Below are 13,819 nucleotides of genomic sequence, written 5' to 3'. Positions count from 1 at the left end.
ATGAATATGACACCTTCATAACACATGTCATGAATATGAAGGAGGTTTTATGTATGTTTATGACAACTGTCATTAAGTGTCATTCGCTCAATTATGACATTTTTAATGCAAATATGACATTGTTTGAGATGTCTTTGTTGTGACAACTTGACACCAATACATCATAACCTATCAGTGTCTTTGTCATGACAACTTGACATTACCAAGACAACATAAATTGTCATAAATATGTCATAAACATGACATAGCAGATTAATCATCAAACTTAAGAAACCACTTAGCTTTATGGGTTAACATTACATTAAACTGTCATGTGGTTGGTTTTGACATTGGCTGTCATGAGGCCATTATAACTGTGTCATGAATTTTATTCTTGACCTCAACTACAGTGGTCTTAGTAATGTCAAGTTGTCACGACAAAGACACTGACAAAACATCTCAAACAATGTCATATTGGCATTAAAAATGTCATAATTGAGCGAATGACACTTAATGACAGTTGTCATAAACATACATAAAACCTCCTTCATATTCATGACATGTGTCATGTCCTGATTATAAAGGTGTCGTGTCAGTCTTATGCACACCCCTTCAAGTAAACAATATTTATTAAAACAAAGTAAAAATTGTATCAAGTCTGCACATTTTTATTGTCTTTACATTGCAAGGTGTCATGATGATCGCAGGCACAAAGTTGCAGCTTTCATTTAACCGGGCTAATAACAGCTAGCTAAAACAAGCTTGCATGCAGACCATCGTTTCAAGTCATTTTAAGTTGATGGAAAGTGTTGATGTCTGAGTGAGTGAGTTTTTTACTTTGTAACGAGTCTGTCCATCTCCACCAGTTTGACCCGTCCAGAATGATCAGTGGCCCGAGTGCGCGCACGAGAAGTGGGCTTTATCACACTGACAGGGTCGAACAGAGATGTTCCAGAGTATCCGTGTCTGGCCTTTCCCGCTCACACCCACTTCACACTGCTTGAGCTCAACGAGAACATAATGTGCTCAAGGGGGGTTTGGGTGTTTCACATACTATCTGATCTCATATTGTGTAATATTCCTTCCCCCGGTATCACAGACAAGGCTTAAGCTAAATCCAGACTAAAATTCATGTTTGAGCTGTTTTAGCTGAAAGCAAATTGCACTGACAGATCTTAAAACATATCAGATCCATTGGTTTGTCTCAAGATGCACCAGTAATGTGTTTTAAAAGGCATGTTTATAAAAGCTACTTAATGGCCTAATTGAACTAAGGCCTAATCCTGGCTTAATCTAAGCCCTGTCTGTGAAACCAGGCCCTTATGTTTTGTCTTTGCAAACTGTTTATTTTCTTTTTAGGAAGCGCCTTCCTTGACTCCTATATAAAACATCAATAAAAACAAATAAAACATCCCTGGATGTGTTCCTGGATCAACATCTTTTGTTGGTATTGAGATAATATTTCTGTCAAACAAACACTCAGCCTATCCTACATCCTGCCCTGACTCCAGTGTTTCGCATTAATTACCTAGACTCTGCTGGCCCGATATAGGTGAATATGTGCTGCCACAGTTTCATAACCCAGATAGCACAAGTCTATTTGATGTGATGTTTACATCTAGAAGACGTATTTCAAGAGTGTTTGCTCATCTGCAAGACGTCTATAGGACGTTTCCTGTCAGATGTCAAATAGACGTTTAGAAGATGTCTTTAAGATGTAATGATTTAGAATGCATGTTAAACTGACATCTTCTAAACGTCTATTTGATATCTGACAGGAAACGTCCTATAGACGTCTTCCAGATGTAAACATCACATCAAATAGACTTGTGCTATCTGGGTATGAACTGGAAATATTTCTAAACTTCTCATAATAACATAAAAGGTCTCAAGCGATGTTTTGGACCATTGCTTTGGCAAAGTATCTTTTAAAAAAATCGAAAGCGCGATATGGCTTTGCGCCCTCGTCAAATCGCAAAAGACATGCTTTTTAATTTAATAAGTATATAGTCTGTTTGCGCTGCATGTTTTGAAAGTGAAACGCTCACTTTGCTCATGCGGTCAGCTTGTGATCCGGTGTTTTCCGCATCTCAGAACGGTTTAGATCACAATGAGTGAATGCAGTGAACTCCATCTCTGCATGTGCTGTGAGTTTAGTGTGCATTTGGGCGCCATTACAGTGCATTTGTTTTATAATAGTTGGCTATTACTGTCATAATATATAATAATAATAATATAAAATGATTGGGTCCACCCCCCAAAATCTCACAAAATCCTGTGGGAAACACTGTAACCCCAACAATAAACTAACAACAACAATCAAAATGACAGATTGATGAGAATATAAGCACCCTAACCTTACCCCCAAATTAGTGATCCATGCCAAAAACCGAATAAACACTCCTGGCCAGCAACTCTGTGCCACATCCGTCCATGTCGCGTCAGGGTCGTGCCATTTGATGTACGTGTCCATGTGCCAAGTGTCAACTTGACTTAAGGCTCCTGATGAAGTGCTTTAATAAACTCAGTTAATCCTCTCATGGGGTTCCAGTAATAAGGATTACATTTCACCGCTGCCTTTGAGGGAGTGATGCTGGACGGGCTTGAGGCTGAAATCTGAGCCAATAATCTGAGCGAGAAGCTATAGTGTTTTAATGCAACATAATTGCTACATTATTTAGTTTGGCTGTCTTGCATTAGATGCACGTGTCTGCTGTAATTAGTAATAATTTGGGATGCCAATTTAACACATTAATTTAATTCAAATATGAATGCATTTAATCATGCTCTTTAACCCATTCATATATTCCTTAACCCTTTAGCTGTCACCCCCCTTTTTGAGCGTTGACGTGAAAATGCACTACCCAAACTTAAACGGTTGTAATTCATGAAGCCTTTGTACTAAAGACTTACGGTTGGTCTCTTTTAAAAGAAGACTCTTGGCAGATTATTGCTGAAGTGGAATAAATTAATAGAATTAAATTATTTAAAAGTTATTGAAGTTTAAGTTTATTGTTATGAAAATATATATTTTTCTTTTATTAAAAATATAAATTGATATAGGTTTCAGCCTAAAAATGACAGAAAGTCAAAGCCATATATCTAACCAAGTTGTGTTCCAAATTCGAAGTTGATATCACAAACATTGAAGTTCCCATGAGATTTTGTTTAGGCGTAATACCAAAAATACCCACCGGGTGCCATTGCATTCCATTGAATTTAATTGTATGCATTCTGCCATAACAAATTAATACATTTCTATCCAAATATCACTTCTGTCACTAAATATGGAACCTTGAGACTCAGACCTTTCTGACAATATGTGTTTTGTCAAGATTAGAACATTTTTGATAATAAATTATGAAAGATGATGCCCAAAAGGGGAGGGGCCTAATAAGAAATGCCGTTTCTATGGTAACGCAACGTCCAATTTCAAAACGGTTTTTACAGGATGAATTCTGAGTTCGTAAGCTTTCAAATGATACCTAATTTATGATAAATACTAAAATATGTGATATAATAATAATAAAAAATTATATATATAATATATATTATACTTTTTAAAGGACTTTTTACTTTACTTTTTAAAATATAATTTTATCTTTTTTTATTGACAAATACTGGATTATGTTTTATTATGAACTTTTAGCATTAAAAACCAAAGTTTCAATTATTAAAAGTGTGTGCGTCAACTTTTTGTGACAAAGGTCAGAAACTCCTGTAATTACGTCGATTTTTTGAGGCGCACTCTTGTCATAAATTCATATATTACTGTTCATACATAATTTGTAAGAAAACAACAGCGCTAAAATATCTATTAAGGAGTCTTAGACCTTTCCAACGATATATAGTTTGTCATGACTAGATTAGGATTTAATAGTAATATAGTGAAGTAAATTTAGGTTGCCCGTATACGGGCAGGTGACAGTTCCATTGAGCAAATCCAACACCTAAACTCGACACAAAAGATTCTCAATTTCAAGCTTTACTTGTCTGACATATTAATAATGCAATGCCTTCATAATTTTGGGGCTTTTTCAGCAAATACTGTTATGTGGTACTGTTATGTCAAATGCTATTGACTGTTTTTTGGTCAATTGAGAATGAGAAGGTGACGTCACGCGTATCACTCCGTGTTGCATTGTGGGAAGGATTCGCCATCTTGGTAGGATACGCTATCCGTTGTCATGGTTACTTCGACCGCGAGACCGAGAGAAATAGCGACAGAGAGAGAGAGCAGCTTGATATTTGTTTGCATTTTTGCGATAAGGCACAGTTTCTTGGGAATAAATGAAGGAGGGGGAAGCAAAAGGAAAGGGGCTCTATCGGGAGAGACTAAATAACAACACAAAGCAGCGTTATTTAGAGAAACTACTTGACATCAACATGGACCCGTCCGACCTGCTACAGAATGGACGAAAGACCAAAGCACTAGCAGCTACCACCTTTCACATACGCTGACATAGTTAATTACCTGGTTTGTTTATGGTATCAGTGACTAACGTTACTGCCTACACAATGCAAGAGTTCAGAAGCTTTAAGTCATTCGAAGCTGAACAAGTCTGCTGCGGCTGGGTGCAAGACTTAGAAACCCCCAAACCTGTAACGTTAAACTGCGAGAGCTCAGTCATACTTGATGTTTCATTCAGGCCTCATTCATGTGGAAATAAATCTGATATGAATCAGATACGTGCATTTGCACCTGCCGTGCAACGTCCAGCGGACAGATCGGACATTCCCCTGTCAATGCGAATCGTACGTCATTAAAAAAAGTGTATTTTAAAAACATTTCACGGTACAGATATATCTATAACAAATGAAACAACTCTAGATGAATAACAGAGTATTAATTTCGTTCGTTTGTGTTAAATAAAAGGCGAACTGTGCTGAAATGTGTTGCTTTTGAAAGCAGGCTTTGCTCGCTGTTGCTGCTGTCAGTTTATTGACAAGCTAAGCTGGCTGCATTGTTATTTAGTCTCTCCCGATAGAACCCCTTTCATTTCTCTTCCTTCTTCATATCTTCCAAAGAAACTGCGGCGTATCGGTAAAATGTAAACAAACACTAAGCTGCGCTGTCTCTCTTTCGCTATTTCTGGAATGTTTAGTCGCGCCTCTGTGAAGTTCTGAAGGCGTTGCCCCTGGCAACCGATAGCGTCTCCTACCATCATGGCCGACCAGCTCAGACCCCGCCCAAATCGGCACGTGACTCCTCACTCTCAATAGACGAATCCGACGAGCGTTCTGTGTAGGCTGCCATCTTGTGGCGACGCCATTACTGAGCTGTTACCGGTATGTAAACAATCCTCCGTGATAGACTGTGGTGATAACGCACCCTCGATGACAGCTCTATGTGACAGCTACAGCCAGGCAGAATGACTTGTTGGGTTGATGATGTTTGACAGTAGCCTCCAGTCACAGATGAAGGTACAAACGATCTTACAGATTATTTATGAAAATAGCTTGGCAAGCTAGCTAGGCTAACGTTAGCTAACGAGGAAATTATAAAAAGATCTGTCCATTTGGCAACAATAAATAAATGAATGACATCAAATAAACGAATTCATGTTTTTCATTTGTGTCCATCATTTATCTCATTTTTACATTGCAAAAGGCAAGGGTAAGGTAACGTACAGCTAGAAAGTATACATAATATCGACCAATTAGTGTTTTTAAACCATGGAAAGAGGTCAATATAACAGCAGGAGAACAATTATGTCACATATTGTTACATTTAGCTCAGGAAAGCCATTGAATGACCATAGCATGTTAATTGAATAGAAAAAATAGCTAGAGAGGAGATTTTGCGGAGGACTATATTACATATTTATTATATATTTTTTTTACTTATGTCATTAAATAATTGTTATTATAGCAAAAAATGCATATTTAATTTAATTTATTTAAAAAAAAAATCTGTCACAGTCAAGCAAATCAAACATTAACAACAGACATAACAGTACTGTTACTAACGTTACTACCCCAATGCGCCCCTTCTGTTGTTTTAAAGGTATTCACGAGTATTTTCTCCTTCGCCTGGCATCCGATGATTTTTCAAAATGCCAACATGTTTTCCCACTTCGACATTATAAAAGTTGTAACGTTAGTGACAGTCGTAAATCGCGGGCTGTTTATTCCAGTGGACGCAAGTTGCAAATAAAACAATAGGAGGCAATGGCGCAACGCTACCCAGCAACAGCTCAGTAATGGCGCCCGCTTACTTCCGGTAGTTTCGCCGGATTCGTCTATAGAGTATTGTGAGAGATTGAGTAAGCGAGTGTACCTGCATTTACAGTAGATATAGCATCCTCCTTCAGCTCAGTCCTATATTCCTAATAAAAATCCGTTTGAATGTCGGCTGCGATATCTTGAACTTTTAACAGTTAAGGGGTTTTCCCGTGCCCTGACACGCTTGCTTCTCCGTGTTCACAACAAGTTTCAGTCCTTTCAATATAGAAGTCTTCTCTACTGACTGACTCGCTCATAAAGAGAGTCTTTGCCGCCATCTAATGGCGAAATAATGCAAAAAACACAATAGTCAGGGACTATTTTTTCCAGCGGAAGGAAGGCTTTTAGTGATTTTACTTCATGAAAGTTGCATTGATACATATTTTTTTGGCTTTAATATTTGTATTGTGTGGTAACCGTTGTATAAAAGCAATAAGGTAGCCTACTCAAGGTATATCGTGTATATCGTGAATAAGTCACGGCTGAAGGGTTTGCAGACACTACACTTTACATTGCTTACCTATATCATATTAGGGGTGTCACAATATTTCGCAATTTTGTAAAAAAATCCAGCAGCGTCTTTCTAAAAATTCTCTTCCACTGATTCATTTTCCAAAAAAAGATCAAACTAAATCAACAAAGTTCATCAAATGCTGTGACAGCCCTACATGATATCATGTATGTTAATGTGATTTGATTAAAATGCCATTCAATTTACATAGTGTCATTGGTTGCATGTCCCGGAGTTTGAGATATGCTAAAACTGCTCTTTGCATTGTCTTTTACTGAACTGAGAAGCTCCTTGGCAACTTACAGCAAAATGACCTTTAAATCGCAGTGAAACAAATCCAGGCGGAAGCTGCTAGGAAGGACACTTTGGGATGGGAAGGAAGGGGGGAAGACTCATTGAGCTTTTTGAGCTAGCTCTGTGTCTCCTCTAATTAGAGATGCTTTTTGCAGGAAAAAACCATTGTGAACTGAAGCGCAGGATGCTAGCAGGCTTTAATGGGACCCGAAATGCCAGTGTCACCGCCTCAAGCTTGTGAGACGCTTTGACTCATCGCAGATATTCCTCAACAGAAAGCACTTGAGTTTAATTAATTGCTCAATCCGTCTGAGATGAGCGATGGGAGATGATGATTTCCTCGCGAGTAAATGAATGGTTAAATAGGATGAGCAGCGCGGCGTCCACACCAAAACAACAGCACAGATGTTGTAACTAGACGAGTGCGGCAGAGAAGCCGACTGCAGTGCCATCTGATCATCGGCCAGGTGTCTTCTGGGTCAAACGGAGAGTGTGACCTCTTGATGATTAGTAAACACAAAGCATGGCCCGAGAACAGGTGCGCTCGGGGGAGGGGGTGATGAGGTATTGACGGTGTTGTGGCCCTGAATTTTAATTGGGTCATTTTAGGGTGCTATTATTTTACTGCCACGTCTCATATTATTCATTGTACAAAATAAAAATTATGTGATTATTTACTCTTCCTAATTCTATTCAAAACCTGCATGGATTCCTTACTTCGGTGTAGTAAAAAAAAGAAAGAAATGTAAGTAAATCAAAGTGAATGAGAACAGATTCACTTCTAAAATGACAATTAAATCATAGTAAAGCACTATAAAGGTAGTCCTTCTCTACATTCTAACACCGTGTCCTAACCAGACTCAAGATAAATGGGATCTTTTTCTTTTTTGTCCTAAGTAGCTGTGACTGACAGGGGATTTAATTGATTTCTATTTCTGCAATGCTGTGGTTGACAGCTCAGTTACTGATTCTGTTTTGTATGACAATAAAATGCTTTCATTTGAATTTGTATATCATTGTGCATGACTTTAATTATCCACAATGAAAAATTTACATCAGATCTTGAGTAAACAAGTATATATCGTGACAAAAACTGTTTTGGTTACTAATTATGTGTTTTGAATAATGTTAATCTGGGTTAATTTTTTGTGAATTTTGATTAAGTACCCATCCATTTCGTTGCGAGTGCTAGACAGTAGAGAGCCCGCCCACACACTCTTCTGATTGGCTGTGATCTGTGATTCACTGAAATCTGATCACATGCTGTCTGGTTAGGACAAGGTCTTCTGAAGCCAGCAGTATTTTATTTATTTTTTTGAGTAGCTGATATTTAAGTCATTACTTACTGATAATCTTGCTGATCTCCTAAATATCAGTTGTACTTCCAGAATGGTGCGGCATAAATTAATTTTCAAAGAATATCAACTTATTTTTCTATTCCTTGCATAAACCTATTGTATGGCTTCAGAAATCTTTGAATATATAGGGTGCAAGTTGCTTTTATGGTGTTTTATGGTCACTAACTCATGGCAGTTCATTTCTATTGTACATTTTGGCGATTTGGTGGCTATATTGTATGAATTCGAAGAATCTCATTTGTACGTTTTTCCTACAATCTTACACCAAAGTGATGGTTATGTTTAGGGGTGGACCTTCATGCTCACTCTTTTTTTCTTTTCTAAAAATGATTCAATTTCACATCATACAAATTCATACGGAATTGCACCTCGTAAAATAGTAATGTTTTCCTGTGAGACAGTTCATTATATGCTTTCACTGTATGGACAAGAGCAATGTTAACCTTCTTTAGAACATCTCTTTTTTGATTTCTTGAGTGACTTGTGGGTGAGAAGGCACAGCTTTCTTATTTGGGGTGAATCATTCTAATAAATAACTTGATGTGTTTGTATGAACTGTTTGAAATCAACATCCCTGTGCAGTGCTAATGCAGACGAACTGTACCAGGAAAGTAAGGTGAGCTATTTAATAAGTATTTTAGGGCCCCAAATTCGTCTATGCAGCTCAGAACTGGGGCACATCAGTTCTAAATTCATCATGTATCCAGAGATATCTGGACCTTTGCACCAGTACTGCAGGCGCTCTATCCAGACCCTAAGGACCCAAATGGGGCATCCATCCTCCATCATGCCCTGCTCCTTATGTGCTACAAACCCCGCAAAAACAATACAAATCAGCACTCTTTCACTCATGTAGGCCAGCCATTTTGCTTGGAGTTTCACATGCAACTAAGAGGACTTACCTCTGTCTGTGTCATAGAGGTAGACAAACTTGTCCCACTTGTAGTGAGACAGGAGACTCAGGACGGCGCCCTTTAGAGGAGGGCGCATCTGGATGACGAACTGCACGTCCGAGTCGATGGGGTAGCTGGGAGTGACGAACGAGGTGTGGAGAGCCCCGCAGAAGGAGGTCAGCGTGTTCATGGACTTCTTGTCATAGAAGCCGAAGATGGCGTACACCCCTCTGGAGAACTGCGAACAAACTGGAATCAGAACGAGACCAGTTTTAGTTTGTTCATGACCAAGTTACAGTACAAACAACTTCATAATTCTACACCAATCCTACAAAATGGAATCGGATGATCTTGGCATGTGAGTAATTGCAATAATTGGAAAATCTGTACAAACATGGAAATTTGTTTTGACTGCATGAATATGAGCGGAGAAATAATTGCATTATTTCCAGGAGATGAAAGTGCTGCGTTGCGTCTGACAGTGAGAACCCATCAATACACTCTTGCCTTAAACAAAACACTGTCTGATTGGCTGTTCCTTATTCTCCCAAAACACTTGAAGCAAATGAAGCATAATTATGCACATCTCTATGAACCAAGAATAATCTCATTACCGACACGGGTACAAAGCTGTTTGCGGAAAACCTCTGCTCATCTGTGTTACAATATTTAGCCAAGGGCAACAACATGGCTAGTTTTGCATGCAAGAAATAAAATGAATTTATGATCGATATATAACCCTTAAATGATATTTACAAATGTTCACTGTGACAACAGATTTAGACTTTTACAAACAAATACGTGGCTAAATTAACAACGTTATCAAGATAGTGAAGAACCCTGGAGAGAAAACCAGCATCCGGTAACACTTTAGAATACGGTTCCTTCGTTAATGAATAACTACACAGGAACAAATGAGTAACACAATATTAACAATCTAGTAACTACTATTAACTAACAAGAAATTCTTATTAACAAATTAGTAAGTAATAGTGCACAGATGAAAGTGGTAGTTCACTATTACTAATCAATAACTACTTTTTTTGAATGCTTCCCAGAGAACTACTGTAAGAATCATGGTAACTAACTAGTAATTACTCAAGTGTTACTACATACTTCTAAAGGAATTACTAATTCTTTTAAGCTTTTGAGGTTTTTGGTGAAGTTTTAGATAGTAATTCCCATAGAAGTATGTAGTAACACTTGAGTCATTACTAGTTAGTTACCATGATCTTCACTTTAGAATACGGATCCAAATAATTTGTTATTCCTTTAGAACTATGTAGTAACACTTGAGTCATTACTGGTTAGTTACCATGATTCTTACATGAAAATCCTAAAGTGTAGAATCTTCTAATCCTTCACAAGATATTTGCACACACGTATATGAGCTAGGAGACATAAAAAAAACATATTTTTTTGCGAGGTAGGTTAAAAAATAAAATCACTGTATGTATATGGTATTTGGATGGCTGATAACTCAATATGTTCCAGCCGTCACCGTGACTCTGGCCAATTTTCTGGCATTCCTCTGGACTGGCACTGAATCACTACAGGACAAGTAAGGTCCCGACAACTGCATTTAAAAAGCTCTCTCTCTCTCGCTGCTTTATTTTAAAGGGGCTTTTAATGTAGCAGAGACATTTTACGTGTTTCATTTCAATTTCAATTAAGAAAATACTGACCTATGAATGTCATATTGGAAGTAGACATTTGTACTTTTAAAAGCTATGAAAAGTATGTATGAATTACTGACGTTAAATATAAATATCGTGCAATTAATTTGTTAGCCATTTGTAGAGATGTGAAAAGTTTTTATGTTCTCCTAACAATTTGGACGTGTGACTAAACTCTCTGAACAGCGTAGCTCTGATGTCTTGGTAATGGTTGTGGGGAGTAGTGCTTGATCTCAGACAGACCCCTCACTGCTGTTCAATGGCTGTCTGACACATGCTGCACTCAAAAGCTCAAGCTCCAACCTGATTGGTCCATTAGACTCAGATGGTGTAGTTGAGGGATCAGCCATCAGGAGCTAACAGGCTCACCAGTCAAACCGGGACCACTAATTAATCCAGCAGCACTCCATTGGTATCAAGGATTTCGTATTTACCCAAAGCCCAAACATAACATATAAACTGCCTGTTCTTGGCTTGAATAAGCTACTAAATGGACCAGATCTTATGCTGATATCAAAAGTCTAACTAGGCCAGAGTCCAAAATCCCTGTCTGGTCTATTGCTCTAGAAGATGGCATCTCAACAGCTGGACATTCATGCAGCTGCAATACCCTGGCATGTATGTGTGATAACAGGCCTGCAGCGGACTGACAATTACCCTTTGAATGGGGCTAGGTAAGTTGCCCGTCTCCTACTGGCTCTGCTGGTTTGCAGGATTTCCTTTAGTTTACTCCTAATTTGGGCCAGTTATGACACAGCCTTTGTCCTCAGGGATAGGAGCTGGCTGCTTCCCTTCCATCAGTTGTCCTGGACTTATTAGGACAGGCTTTGAACAAACTCAAACCAAATACATAAATTATGTCAGATGCCTTTGCTTGCAATCGTCTCTCAACCCCTACGCTTACTCGTTTCAGGCCTGGCACCTTTCTCTTCCTGACTATCTCAATATCAGTTGGTTTTAAGACTAAGGCTGTTTTTTTCCAAAGCACACAAGTAGTTTAATCTCTAAATCGCTTTGCCAAAAGAATCATTATCTAAGCAGTACATAAATTGTGCTACTTAAATTAGCAGCATTGGACTCCCCATTAAACCACATTACTTGCAATTTAATCCGCTTTCACAGTTAAACGGCAAAAAAGACAAAATAACCAATTGGACAAAAATAATAATTGGACAATATGAATGTATGTGGTCGACAATATTGATGCAACTGGATTAATGCAAGACAACTGTATGCTATATTCCAGAATTAAACGTTTTTCATGTGCAGGCTTCATGATAGGCTTGAATTTACAAAACAATGACGATTGACAATAATTGACAATTGATTATAACTATGAATATGAGACCCTGCATGAACTTTCTGAGGTAGAATGGACGTTTTGATGGAATAGACTTTTAATGGAGGGACATAAATGTCTCCGGTTTTATTAAAATATATCTTCATTTGACTTTTGAAAATGAACAAATAGGTCTTATAGGTTTGGAACGACTTAAAGGGTGGGTGAGAATTTTTTTTTTTAGGTGAACTGTGCCTTTAGGATTATCCAAAGGGAAGGGTTTGCAACATTTGAGTGCAAAGGTCCTTGCACACTGAGTCCGTAATTTTCGTCCAAAATGTTCGCATGTTAAAAAATAAATACGACCTCATGTTGTGTCAATCACGTTTACACACTGCCTCCGAAACTTTCGTCCGTAATCGGATCGGGTTCGATTTTCGGCATTTTTCGCATCAGTAGCAAGCATTTTGAGAGGTGTTTTGACAATTTAGAGCCACCGTACAAGCGAACGCCAAAATCCAGAACTGTACAAGATCAATTGATTCACGGAAATTGGTGGTCTTCTTTTTAATATGTGTCTCCAGTATTGCTAGCAAAGCATCAAACATCCTGAAGTAAACTTTGAATCTCTCTGGATAATCCCGCAGAGGTGGAACTCTCCTAACTCTCTACGCAATTTTAGGATTGGGTCGACCCAATATTTCCTCTTTCTTTTTCTCTTTTTAAGAAGAGAGAGGACAACAAAATCATCCTCACATCTTGAAGGCTCCATTTTGTATTGTTTTGCGGATTTTTTCGCAACGGATAAATTAATACGCATCGGAATCAGTGTGCAAGGTTTCTGTGCTTGATGAATTTTTAGGATGACAAATACGAAAAAACGCATTCGAAATTTTTGGACTCAGTGTTCAAGGACCTTGACTGAGTGATTGAGTGATTGAGGCCCTTCTTGAACATTCTTGAACGTGAAGAACAATGTTCGTACTACTGGTCTTGCCTAATTCCTTAAAGTAATTCCATGAGATTAAGACGAATCTCAGTGCTTGGACTCAATATAAACCCTGTTTTGAAGTGCGAGCATCGCCTCATTGCTTTTCATTACGCAGAGAGTCCTGGCATGTCACGTCACATCTCGATAACATGTTTACTCTGCTGGGCGAGGGGCATTCAGCTCAGGGAACAGTGCTGAGCAATGTTAACCACAGCTCGCTCAATGGCTGAAGGATCCTTCCTCAGCCCCTCCATCTTTACCTTCTCACCCCCGAGCAACTAGAGGTCTCATTACCGGGTATTCGTCAAAACGTGCCTTCGTTCTGCTAATCAGGATGCTCTCTGCACTGCAGCGGGAACAATGCATTTCCACATGCCTGGCTGCTCCGGATGACCGTGAGGCCACTGGTGTTGAAACGATAAGAGCCATTAGAAAAGGCTCGGTCCCGACGGCTGCGTTTCGGACTGAAATAATGTAATCGCAGTGTCATGCACTTGAAGCCATCTTTCACCGCCATGATTGTACATGGCCCAGAGACCTAGAACACATCGCTGCAAATGTCAGAGTCGATCATCCAGCTTTCGGTATTCGCTGTCCTCTTCTGTCCTTAGTG

At 38.7% G+C, this 13,819-nt stretch overlaps 1 protein-coding gene across 4 annotated transcripts in view; it reads right to left on the bottom strand.

Annotated features, from left to right (window-relative positions):
* Window positions 1-13,819, bottom strand: part of gria3b (glutamate receptor, ionotropic, AMPA 3b) — a 180,644-nt gene that overhangs the window by 134,199 nt on the left and 32,626 nt on the right. For all 4 annotated transcript variants that reach the window (XM_056265210.1, XM_056265211.1, XM_056265209.1 and 1 more), the window contains exon 3: window positions 9,270-9,509. In XM_056265210.1, the coding sequence (XP_056121185.1) occupies window positions 9,270-9,509 (240 nt within the window). The remainder of the gene's footprint in view (window positions 1-9,269; window positions 9,510-13,819) is intronic.

The sequence above is a fragment of the Rhinichthys klamathensis genome, unplaced genomic scaffold (genome assembly GCF_029890125.1).
Source record: "Rhinichthys klamathensis goyatoka isolate OS25496 unplaced genomic scaffold, OSU_Roscu_1.1 h1tg000230l_1, whole genome shotgun sequence".
NCBI lineage: Eukaryota > Metazoa > Chordata > Actinopteri > Cypriniformes > Leuciscidae > Rhinichthys > Rhinichthys klamathensis.
This window is presented reverse-complemented; position numbering and strand designations above follow the sequence as displayed.